A 13,030-nucleotide genomic window follows, 5' to 3' on the forward strand; every position below is an offset into this window, starting at 1 on the left:
AGAAGGAAACAGGGAGCAGCAGGCTTTGGAAAGGATTTGAATCAGGGCTCTCCCTCCTGGGAGATACAGAAGCGGGAACTCATGGGCAGGCCCTGGCAGGGCGGCTCAGTTGTTAGAGCATCCTTCTGACACGCCAAGGTTGCGGGTTCTACTCCAGTCAGGATGGTGGGGCTGCGGGGACAGAGCTGCATAGCCTGAGCATGAAGCCGGCGCTTGGAGGAGAGCAGAACTGAGTGGCGAGATGAGGACACTGCGCCTGGCTGACGTCCACTGAGCTTCTGTATCGAGCTGCTCCTGAAAGCAGCGCCCACCAGGAATGGTCCTTTTTGCTTAAGCCCGTTGTGTCATTTGCATCAGAAGAACTGCAGCAGATGGAAGAGATTTCTCTAGAAAACTTCAGAGGGAAAGGCTTGGAACCACTGCCCTGGTTCAGGCATCAGTACAGGGGTACGTGCTGGAAAGGAGGAGGTAGAGTCAAGATTGTTAAGGCTGGTGACTGAGTAAACATGGCGAGAGGAAGGGGCGAATCTGATAAAAAAAGAAGGTGCTCAGATCTGGCTGCTAAGGTCAAGGATTGACAGTAGAACCATTGAGTTAGGAGGTAAGTAGGATGAGCGTGGAGTTGAAGATCAAGAATTCCGTGTGAAGTGCCCATATGTCATCCAAGGGGGATGGTCACACCAAAGCAACAGGGGTGTGAGTCTGAAACTCAGAAGAGAGGTCGGGTGGTGCTGGAGGTCTGTGGTCACCCCCACAGATGAGTCAGAAGCATGACAGCGGATGGAGAATGTGTGGTGGGTACCATCCCGCAGCGCGGCACAGAGTCCGGGGCAGCCAGGAGCACGGTACCAGGAAGGAGCAAAACAGCCAGGAAGTGGTTCGCCGGGGGATGTCACAGGCCACCTCATCCCTCCCAGGAAAGCAAACTGAATTCCTTCCTGAGCACGCTCAGACCCATCAGGCAGTTTTCAAAACCCATGTCCCTGGCTTCCCGGTATCCATTCTGTCACACCTTCTCTTCATGGTCGGTCACTGGCACTGTCACCAAAGGATGGGAAGGAAAAAGACTGAGACAGGGACCCTGACAGGGGAGGGAGGGCTTTGGGGCTGCATGGCGGACGCTCACCTGCCCGTTTCTGAAGCGACTAGACTAGGAACAGGCCCGGGGCTGAGTCGCTGTCCCTGGAGCAGTAGTGAGCGCCTTCGAGGTGGTAACTCAGTTGACTTCTGGGAGGCACTTCATGCTGAAGGAGACAGATGTGAAGTTACTGAGGACGCTGCGGTGTCCCTGAGGATAAGTGCTGACACTAGCATCCCCACGGGAACAGTTCATCCTGAGAAGGAGAATGCCGCTCTCTCGGACGGGCATCAGGGCTGTTAGGACGCGTGGTCATTGCTTTTACCGACCCCGGCACCCAGCAACGCCTCCCGTCTGGCTGTCTTAAGTCCTATTTAATTCGTGTGCACTTCACATCCCCCGGATTTCTTGTTCTGCACCCAGAGGAGATGGAGCTCTTCCTGTCCGGATTGGAGGACACCTCCTCTTTCCTGCCACACCCCCGTTTGAGTGAGTAATTGAGCTTGGGTACCACACAAGCTCGGTGCTGACAGCCTCAGAGCTCCGTTCTGAAACTGTGCTGATTCTGTTTAAAGCATCAAGTTGTAGCCCTGGCTGGTTTGGCTCAGTGGATAGAGCGTGGGCCTGCGGACTGAAGGGTCCTGGGTTTGATTCCGGCCAAGGGCACATGCCTGGGCTGTGGGCTCAATCCCCTGCAGGAGGCAGCCGATCAATAATTCTCTCTCAGCATTGATGTTCCTATGGCTCTCTCCCTCTCCCTTCCTCTCTGAAATCAATAAAAGTATACATTTTTTAAAAAGAAGCATCAGTTTGTATGCCTTTTAGTGGTAACATAGAAAGCATCAATTAAAAACAGTTAAAAAACAAACCATGTTTACAAAAGTGTGGGCGGTCTCTACAAGCCCAGTGAGGGATGCAGCGCAGGCCCGGGGCGAGGAGGACCCGCCTTCTCTGTGGCCTTTGAGTCTCATCTTCTGGAGCTTCAGGAACAATAACTTAAAAATCACATCAAGAAGCCACAGAGCCTCTAGTGCAGCGGTTCTCAACCTGTGGGTCGCGACCCCTTTGGCGGTCGAACGACCCTTTCACAGGGGTCGCCTAAGACCATCCTGCATATCAGGTATTTACATGATGATTCCTAACAGTAGCAACATGACAGTTATGAAGTAGCCACGAAAATAATGTTATGGCTGGGTCACAACATGAGGAACTGTATTTAAAGGGCCAGAAGGTTGAGAACCACTGCACTAGTAGGAAGTGTATTCCAGGAAGAATAAAAATGCAAAAGTGTCACAGAACAGATACAAGAGCAAACAGATGGTGCCTGTTCACTGTCGGTCTCTGCCGGTCGCATCCGGGTCCTGGTCGGGCAGGCGGGAGGAATCACCTCATTCTCATGCGGGAAGTGATGTGATGTGGTGTGAGGTGTGGGTCCTGGGAGGGGGCCACGGCTGACTCCTGACTTCCCAGCCAGGAATGAATCATGGAAATCCCGCCCCTCCCAGGACAAAGGCAGCTCAGATAGGCCTCATTCACATGCAGGGGAGGTGGCGGGAGACTGGTGCTTGGCAGGGCGGGGAGGGCACGGGGCCTGCAGGGCTCCCCTCCCCGAGCCTGTTTGTGGGGAAGGGCGAATGTCACAGCCTGCGGGGGCGAGGACACCTGCGGTGTCTCCCGGGTGCAGCCGGGAGGGAGGGCAGAGGGGGCTGTCAGGGGAGCACCGGGGGAGCCAGATGGAGACACTGTTGTAACTTGTCTGTCCAGAACCTCAGACAGGAACCCAGTACAGGCAGGTGGAGGAGCCACGGGGCTCCTGGGGAATTCCTGATCCAGCCCGGCCTGGCACCCACCTGCCCATCCGCTCAGCTAACTGATGCCCTTGCCCCCTGGCCTCCAGACCCAGCAGGGGCTGTGGTCCCGCCCTGCCTGTTGGGAAGGCGCCGCTGTGATGGGAAACAGCTCAGGGGGCGGCTGGGCTGCTCACAGCTGCGGGCCCGGGCCCAGCTCTCCTGTAAAACAGATGATGATAGTACCGGGGAGGTGATCGGGCAGCTGAGTGAGAAGCCCACCTGAAGTGTGTGACAAATGACAGTGAGTCCTCAGTCGCCCTGAGCCCATGCCCTGCCCCAGCCCTCACAGAGGACGGGTGTCCGCCCCGAGGCTGGTGCCTCCTGCTGGGGAAGGGGTGGAGCGGGGCTGGGAGGTGGAGAGGTCTGCAGGCCTCGGTGGGAGGTGGTGGGCAGAAAGCAGGCCGGGCAGTGGCCTGGGGTTTGGGGAGTGTTTGGAAGGTCATAGGGGTGGAGGCAGGAGCCATGCCTGGGACCCGAGGCCCTCGCGACAAGCCCAGAGGCTTGTGAGTGGGGTTCTGGCTGGGGGTGGAGGACTTCATGCATCTGGGGGCCTGCTCTCCTCCACGCACCGCAGCTCCCCGGCTGCCAGCGGGGCGACCTGAGCCACCGGCTGACAATGCGCTTGGGTCAGGCCAGGAGGTCCATCTTGCTGAGCTCCCTTCCTCCGTCCTCCCTCCCATCCTCCCTCCTGTCCTTCTTCCCGTCCTTCCTCCCGTCCTCCCTCCCGTCTTTCCTCCCATCCTCCCTCCCTCCCGTCTTCCCTCCGTCCTCCCTCCTGTCCTCCGTCTCATCCCGACATTCGCACCCGGGCGCGAGCTCCGTGGCCAGAAGGGACGGCGCCCCCGGCGGGAGGGGACCCTCTGGGCCCGGTCCCACCAGTCCCCGCGGCGGCTGGGGAGGGGCTCGCCTTTCATAACCCAAACTCTGACCCACAGGGCCGGCGTGGTGTCCACGTGCGGAGCCCCTCGTGGGCTGTGCGCCGCCAACTGGGGTGTGTGCGACCCGAGGAATCGCCGCACCGCCAGCCTGGGCTCCCCGGCCCTGCCCATCGTGACCCCGGTGTCCCCTTCGCCGCACCGCCTGGCCGCTTGGAGAGCAGCGGACCCCCGCTTCCCCTGCACCCGGAGACTCGGCCTGAGGTTGGCGACTAAGCCTGTGGGGTTGGCGCTCCTGTGTTCCACCAAGCACCAGAGCGCATCGCACTAGCATTCTTCCCCCTTCCCCCCAGCCTCCTTCCCCCCAGCCTCCTTCCCCCTTCCCCCCAGCCTCCTTCCCCCATCCCCCCCAGCCTCCTTCCTCCTTCCCCCTCCTCCTCCTTCCTCCTCCCCCCTCCTCCTCCCCCCTCCTCCTCCTTCCTCCTCCCCCCTCCTCCTCCTTCCTCCTTCCCCCCCAGCCTCCTTCCTCCTTCCCCCCCAGCCTCCTTCCTCCTTCCCCCCCAGCCTCCTTCCTCCTTCCCCCCCAGCCTCCTTCCTCCTTCCCCCTCAGCCTCCTTCCTCCTCCCCCCAGCCTCCTTCCTCCTTCCCCCTTAGCTTCCTTTCTCCCTTCTCCAATGGAGACGACCCTGATTCTGAGGAGCAAGTGCCTTTCCTGAGGGGCTGGGGATGGGGCACAGATCTCCAGCCCAGGTTTGGGGGTCCCCTTCCCCCGCAGAGGTTTCCAGCCATGAGCCTCAGCGGCAGGTGGCCTTCCGGAAACTCACGGAGGAATGCTCAGATGCGCTTTCCTTTCCTGGAAGCCATTTCCACCAATACAGGCTCTCCGATAGGCGCGGGCCCTGCTGGAGGGCCAGGTGGGACCAGGGGGAGGGGACACCCTGATGGCTCTTGGGGACTGCAGCGCAGGCAGAGCAGCAACCCGCTCCTGGTGGCCGCACTGTCCCACAGAGTGACAGGCAGGGAGGAAAGGCCGAAGGCCCCACCCCCACTCAGCAGGAAGCCTCAGTGCTGCTGGGGATCCCACCTAGGACTCCTGGTCTGGCTCTCTCTTCCCCCTTTTGTGCCCGCGCCCCCCCATCTCGGAGGTTAGGCTTTTTGTATTTGGCCAATCCCAAACCAGGCACTTCTCCACTCGGCCACGGTGGCTCCTGCTGTCTGGGGTTCTAAAGGCCAAGAGGCCAGGAGAGGCCTTCCGGTCCTTTCAGGCCTGGCCGCCGCCCCGCCCGCCTCACCTCGGGGGGCCTTTCCTGACCGTCCAGCCGAGCACGCTCCTTGCCCTCCTGGACGCTGGCAGCCACCTCGCTTCCAGCACGCAGGGAGCACCCGCTGTGCCTGGCGCCTCGCTGGGCCTCGTGCCCTAACTCACATGCCCTCCGAGGGGACACGGCTTCTGAGCCGGCTAGTCCACCGGACGTTCCCCAGGGACTGCGGGCGCTGCTGGCCTTTCAGGGCAGCATGGCAGCTCTGGGCCACTTCAGACCCATGGCACCTCTGCTACGCTGAGCTCTTTTCTGGCAGGTCGGTGAACTGCTGCCCAGACGACTTGCTGGCGACCTGGCCTCTGCGTGCCCCAGGTGTCCGGAGCTTCCTCCCACGTGCTCAGCCCGCTGAGTTTTCCTGCCGGGATTTCCCCGCGCAAGTGGAGCAAGAGTGAGGTGTCCAGTAATCAGTGGGGGTGGCGGAGTAAGGGGCCTCCGTGAGGCAGTGCTGGGGAGAGGGATTGCGGAGGGAAAGCTATAGGTTGCTGGACATCGAGAGCTCTCCGGGAATGTGACCTGGGTGCTTGAGGAGAAGGGGTGCACTCGGGTCAGAGGCTCACCCCGAGGAACCTGGCGCTTTGCCAGCAGGCCAGGTGGGGCGTTGGCAGTGGGAGAAGGGCAGCGAGTCCTGGCCGGGCGAGTCTGCCACTGCAAGCACCGTGAGGGCGCTGGCAGGAGAGCAGGGCAGGGATCCGGTCATGTGAGAGCAGAGGTTGTTGAACACGTTGGCATTTATGTTTTGAAAAATTAAGAGTTTTGTTTTGATCAATGCTTGTATAATAGTTTCAGGAAAGAAAAAACTATGAATTAGCTATCATGAGCCTTCTCTTGAAGTCTCTCTTTCAGTCCATAAGCATGTCTCACTTTAGATAAAATAAAATCCAAAGGTAAAAGGTATTTTGGGGCCGCTAATTCATGCTTTAGTTTGACAAGATGACTTACTAGAGTTTCTTGAGAAGAAGGAAATTCAGAAATGCATACCTTCTCCCTTAGATAAGCTAAAAGAATAGAGAGTCCTAGTTACTTCTTTCAATGAGATGGGGGGGGGAGGGGGGAAGCACTTAGGTAGCCAAAATGACATCTGCAGAAAGACGCGTTCTTGGTTCCTAACTGTGAGAGAGAGCAGGACGTAACCAGGCACGAACGTCCGCTGGGCGCTGGCAGGTGTCGCTCAGTTGGCTGGAGCGTTGTCCCGGGCACCCGGAGGTCGAGGGTTTGATTCCCAGTCGGGGCACATACATACCCAGGCTGAGGTTAGATCCCTGAGGTTGGGGATGTATGGGAGGAGGTGGATGAGTGATGTTTCTCTCTCCCCCTTCCAAACGTCACGTGGAACCAGCCACGGGGGTAGGGTGGGGTGGGGACGGTCCTCTGATGAGGAAAAAAACAAAAAAAAGTCAACTGGACATCATCGGTGTCAGTGACAGAAAGGCATCATACTCCTATAATTAAGACTGGTCTTAAATTTGGACATTTAGAGGCTAAATATAACCACCGTACTTCCTTAACCGGCCACAAAGCAAACCGAGTCTGTGCTGACGTCTAGTTGGAGGCCCAAGGCTGCGCCCGGACGTTCTTAGGGGCCGTGGGAACGCCGGGGCTCGGGAGTGCAGAGCGGCTCCAGCGGCTCCAGCGGCCCCGCCGTCCGCGGGCCTCGCACGGGGCTGGGACGGCTCGGAAGCAGAGAGGTCAGCCACCTGAGTCCTGGCCAGCGACAAAGTCTTAGGCCGAGCTGCCCATCAGAGCTGTTGTGAAGCTCCAAAGTAAAACTGGGTCCAGGGCTGACCCTCAGCCTCCTGACCTGGAATTGAAAAGCCTCTGCAGGAGGCTCGCCCTGCCCTCGGGGCTGGGCTCCTCCAGCCTCTGACTCCCCGCGGGAGGGAGGGCCCCTCTGGATCTTTGCCCCGAGGGGCAAAGGGGAAATGCCCAAAGGGCTGTGTTCATACTTAAACTCTGCAGCGGTGGTTGCCCTTAGAGAAAAGTGGGCTGCTTTCCACGGCCACAGACACACATGGGACACGTGGGGGGGGGCGTGTTCGGGCTGTCACGGAGGGAACCTGCAGCTCACCAGTGCCAAGACCTGCTCCGAGCGGACCGCCCTCCCTTCAAGGCCGCCCGCCCGGAGGCCCTGCGTGTGGAGCGCTGCGCAGAGCAGGGGCGTGGAGCTGGGAACGGGACCACCTCGACGGCGAGTGAAGAATGAGGCGCGGGCCTGCAAAGCACTGGGCACTCCGGGCTCTGGGAAGCCGGGCGACCTCCGCGCGGGTGCCAGGCTCACTGTCCACCGGGCTGATGACACGGTGACCGCGGCGCTCCATTCCTGCCTGGCATGTTCAAACATGACCTCCGGGCAGGCAGCGACCCCTCTCTTTCGGGTTTTATCGCCTTGTAAACGTCAAAAAACCTTTTGGGAATTGACATATATGGTCATCAACTCTTACGTCAGGTAAGGGCATGAAAAAGACTAAAAACTATGGTCGTGTCACTAAAACAGGGTTATTTCAATATTCAGGCAGGATAACTTCAGAATTTAAAAACTGCACACATTGAACTTTAAAAGCTACCCTCGGCTGCACGTGGCTTTCTCGCTTTCTGTGGACTGACCCGGGGTGTATCACCAGCTTGTCTCTGCAAACCAAGGCTCCTAGGCCTTGAACACGAACACAAGGGCGGCCACCCACCCGCACACGTTAAGCTACTCAAAGAAGTGGTTTCAGGGCTTTAAGGGAACCTGCAGAATTCAAGTGCAAAAGCCTCTCAATATCTCGCCTCAGCTTCCAGTATTAATAACCGTGTTGGGTCTTGGCCGGCGGCTCGTTGGTTGGAGCAGCATCTCCTACACCAAAAGTTTCGGCTTCAATTCCAGCTCAGGGCACATGTTTAGGTTGTGGGATCCATTTTCGGGGCACGGACATACAGGAGGCAACTGATCGACGTTTCTCACACCAATTTTCTCTCTCAAGTACAAAAGTATATCCTCGGGTGAGGATTAGAAACAAAACAATGTGTGGAGTGCTAACAGCCAGAAACTATCAGTGCTTTAAAGAGACGTGAAAAAGACATATTGTGGCAAATAGACGCACAAAACTTAACGTGGAAGGTTTTTCAGTAACGATCTCATCCCTGTGGTTTTCAAGCTAGCGCTCCATGGAGCCACAGGGGTACTCCTCGAACCTGAAGAGCTCCATTTTAATTGCTTTAAATAGTTGAGCTTCCAATTAAGATAGAGTTCAACTGCTTAAAAGAATGCTTGAATACCACTAATTCAGTCCCTCTCCAATATCAAGGGGAAACTGAGGCCGAGAGAAGCCCAAGGTTTGCCCGGGGCCACCTGTGTAATTGGCAGAACATGGCGGCACAACGCGTGGCAGGAAGGACTCGTGTTGTCACCTCAGTGACCTCCAACGTTCGCGATCTCCCGCTGCTGCTCTGCCTGCTGGGCCTTCCGACCGGCTTCTTCTCACCCTGGGCCTGCGCCCTGCGCGCACTGCTGCTCGGGAGAGCGAGGACAGGCAGACCTTTCGCTGGCAACTGCCGGGAAGTAATTCAAACTCCAGGCCTGTCTGTTTGCTCCCATTTTGACTATTTCTGATGACAGTCTCTTTAATAGTATTTTATTATATTTGAAGGGTATAGAGCTAATATTTTTATGGAATTTTATGATTGTCAGGTCAGGTCCATGTACAGAATTTAAGGTATTTTATATTATGAAAGACATGCTTTTATTAAAATGCCTGAACTCTACCCTCTGTTCTATACACTGAGATGAAGAGGCTTCTATTTGCTTATCTGAGCTCCATGTACCACGGATCGCATGGGGAGAACATTTATGGCAAGTCTAGCTCACCACAAACACATTCACTTTGTAGCAAGCACCTGGGTGGTGAAATGTGGCAGATGATGTCGACACAACTCAGCTGCAAGTAGCAAAACAAAACAAAACACCCCCCACGCCCCCCAAAAAAACACCCTGAAGAAAAAAACTTTACATAACCTACAACAATGATTTTTCAAACTGTGGTTCTCCATCATTAGTGGGTCATGAAATGAATTTTGTGAGTTATGAGAACACACACACACACACACACACACACACACGCACACACATCCATGTACAAGAGCCAAAAGTGCAATAGAGGAGAAAATGCCCAAGTACCCTGATGCCTTAGGGTAAATATGATTTCATAAACCTTTCCCCTCAGTCATATGTCTGTATGAACACATATCTCCTGCTATGATGTAAAATATATTTCACAGCCCTCAACATTGCCCCAGCAAAAACATACTCGGCCGCTCGGACCCTGGAGGAGAGATTTCTTTCTGACTTCTTTTGGTCATTTCTGAGCAGTGGCTCCTCCCCCCGGGTCCTCTGAGGGCCTCTCCCCTCCATACAGTGACAGGGACCCCTGAGCACCACCGCTGCCGGTTCACCGCCCTTTTCTGGAAACGCCCGCCCATCAGCCTGCGCGAGCTCAGTGGGGAAAGCCGCTACGGTGCATCTGAATGTGGTCAGAGAAGCTGCGGGTGTCGGCTGCCAGGTGCCAGCCCGGCCAGGCTTCACAGACAGGGCCTCCGCTGTCACCTGGAGCAGCGTCGTACCTGGACCCCTGCAGCTCCTAGCACAGTCCGCGCAGGGGCTGAGCGAATGCTTCCAATGAAGGAATTCAGCAATGAGCACATGCCATTGGGTGTACACCGTATAAGTTAAATCCAACAGGATATAAGTTTCAAATAAAATATTTACTCATTTCTTTATAGTTAAGAAATACAAAAGTACTCTACAAAGCTTTACATTGATTAGGTCCTGGTAGTTGTATGAAAAGTTGAGACAGTGACATTTGGGGCTAAGGTAATAATCATACTACTTCAGTATCCTATCTCACATGGTAAAGTTATACATTAGCCCTTTGATTCTGAGCAGTTATAAACTTACTATTTTAACATAATACCACATATTCAGTTCTAGTAATTATTATCACCTACCAGCAGTTCTCAACTTGTGGGTCGCGACCCCTTTGGGGGTCGAATGACCCTTTCACAGGGGTTGCCTAAGACCATTGGAAAACACATATATAATTACATATTGTTTTTGTGATTAATCACTATGCTTTAATTATGTTCAATCAGGAGGTCGCGGCATTAGGAAGGTTGAGAACCACTGAAAGTAATTTAACAACAGTAGACATGATACTGAGGGTAAAGGAAAACAGTTAACGTAATAATTTTCAAAATGTTAGTAAGAACATGTCAGTGTACACTTGATTTGGGCAGGGGGTGAACATAATCTGGCCTATGATTTAATGGGATCTGGGAGAGTAAACCAAAGCTTTTTAAACTAGAAGGACGCCCATCTTGATCAAACTCGACCCCTTCATCTCTCACATTGGGAACAGCTGTAGACCAGGGTGAGTGACTGATCCAAAGTCACATAATGACTCAGCAAGAGAGATGCCCAGGTCTCCTGGTAAACACAGAATTGTTTCTGTTGCTTAAGAGGTTTACGGAATAAAATTAATTTTTATTCTATAAATAAAATTACATGTTATAATAAATCACATGAATAAAATCATAACTTTAAAAAGATCAAATAAGATATCAAGGGAAGCAAATACATGATAACATTTTGGACTTAAAAATAACCCTAGAGCAAGAGTTTAATAAAAATAAATGTTGACAAGTGTGTTCAAGTTAACATAATGAGGCTGAAAGAGTGTTGTAAACGTTGATGGCAGAAATCTGTATGTTTATGCATTATTCTTGCGTTTTGGTTGTGTTTTCATCTGCATCACTTGAATTTACTTTTTTCCACAAAAAGTTCTCGTTTGATTTCCAAAGCGAAGTTTCTGGCTCCCCTGTCCTGGAGGGTGCAGCCAGGGGCACTTTGTCACACAGAGTCTCTATCACTGCCAAGTCGGTGAGTTTGCTGAGACTGTCGTCATTCTGCTCATTCAGGATGTCCCAGAAATCTTTTGGTCTCTGTTTTGCTTTTTCCATGGGCCCTGAAAGAATTTTCCTTGGCAGTCGTGTGGGACTGTTCCCGTGACTTTTAAAGAGGTCATCAAGAATAGAGGTGTCACCCAGTAAGCCTACCACAGAAATCTTTTCTAACACTGCATTTTTTATCTTTTTGTTTTCCAGTTTGAAAAGGGGTTCATTTCTTGAGATGCCCATTCTTGTGAGGCCCTGCTGGTCTTTCATAGTATTTTCTAACCTCCTCTCACATGCTTCAGACTCCCTGCTCAGGGAACTGGACGCTGTGGGATCTTTGGATACTTGGCTGTGTTTTTCGCTGTCAGTCCCTTGGGCAGAGCTCATAGGTAATTTCGGAGTTTCTGCATTGTTAGAAAGCAGCTCTTCTCTACAGAAACCATGACTTTGAGGCTTAACTGATTTTTCCGTATATCTTTTTGGGCTGCAAATTTGAGAATTTTTTTTGGTAGAATCTTTAAATGACAAAGTTTTGGAATCTGGCAGCTTTTCTTTTATAGAAGACTCTCTCTTTTCAGACTTATTCCTGCCTCTCTTTCCTGCCTCGTGGACAGGTTTAACGAGTCCTGCAGCAGAATCCACAAAAAAATCTTTGACCTCTGGATGCTGAGAAGCATAAAAGTCTCTTAGCATTCTCTGTCGTTCTTCTGATGTGGCATTAGTTATATGTTGAGCAAATTCCTTTACAGAAGACAAATTAAAATACGAAGCCATTTCTTCAAATTGCTTTCTGAAGATTTAATGAACAAAACTAGTGGTTATTTTTATTACATTGTATTCCTAAAGAACTTGTCATCATGACATGAGATGTAGAAACAAAACAATCTTATTCCTTTAGTATATATTACCTTAATTCCATAATAAAAGTGCATTTTACACTAGCAGAATGTGACTTATTTCTTTACACTAGTGAAAAAATGTTTTAGCTCATGAAATCACCAACTTTAAAAATTATTCTGATTTATACTATTAGGTATTTCCTGGGAATTATGAGATCCTGGCAAGCTACTCTTCCAGTCAGCCAATTTATGACTGACATGAGAATAATAATTCATATAATCTGTATTTGAAAATCTATATTGCATTCAAGTTCCATAAAATAAAATTGTCAAAGAAGGGTCTTAATAAATAGAAAAGAAAACATTCTGAAAAATAAGAAAGGAATTTTTTACTTCTCTGTCCTTTTTCCCCTTCTTCCACACAAATACAACATGAAATTTCACACAACTTTTTGATGAGCCTAAACAAAAGTCCTAAACTTACAAATGTAGATTCTTTCTTCCCCTAATTGGTCCGATTTCAGTATAGACAGCTAACCTAAAAGGTAAGATGCTATTCTTTCCCCCACAGAACTAGGAACAAATAATCGTAAAATGTATATGGAGCCACAAAAGACACTGAATAGCCACAGGAATCTTGAGAAACAAGAACAAAGTTTGAGATATCGCATTACCTGATGACAAACTCTACTAGAAGGTCATAGTAATGAAAACAACATGTTACTAGCATAAAACAGACACATAGATAAATGGAAGAGAATTGAGAGCCCAGAAATGAACCCATGCCTCTATGGTCAATTCATATGTGACAAAGAAGGCAAGAATATACAATGGGGTAAAGACAATCTATTCAATAAGTGGTGTTGGGAAAACTGGACAAATACATGGAAAAAAAGAAATGAGACCACTTTCTTACACTGTACACAGAAATAAACTCACAATGGATTGAACACTGAAATGTGATATCTGTAACCATCAAACTCTTAGAAGAAAGCATAGGCAGAAACTTTGATATCGCTCATGGCAACAGTTTTTTTGGATACGTCTCCTTGGGCAAGGGAAACAAAATGAAAAATAAACAAATAGAACTACATCAAACTCAAAAGTTTTTGCAGAGCAAAGGAAACCATTAATAAAACAA

At 51.7% G+C, this 13,030-nt stretch overlaps 1 protein-coding gene across 1 annotated transcript in view; it reads right to left on the minus strand.

The window, feature by feature from the left end:
• Positions 1–9,843: 9,843 nt before the first annotated feature.
• ERCC6L2 (ERCC excision repair 6 like 2) overlaps positions 9,844–13,030 on the minus strand; it is a 123,094-nt gene continuing 119,907 nt past the window's right edge. Inside the window, exon 19 of the mRNA XM_059656405.1 lies at positions 9,844–11,840. Within this exon, the coding sequence (XP_059512388.1) occupies positions 10,874–11,840 (967 nt within the window). The 3' untranslated portion in view covers positions 9,844–10,873. The remainder of the gene's footprint in view (positions 11,841–13,030) is intronic.

The sequence above is a fragment of the Myotis daubentonii genome, chromosome 11, assembly GCF_963259705.1.
Source record: "Myotis daubentonii chromosome 11, mMyoDau2.1, whole genome shotgun sequence".
Lineage (NCBI taxonomy): Eukaryota > Metazoa > Chordata > Mammalia > Chiroptera > Vespertilionidae > Myotis > Myotis daubentonii.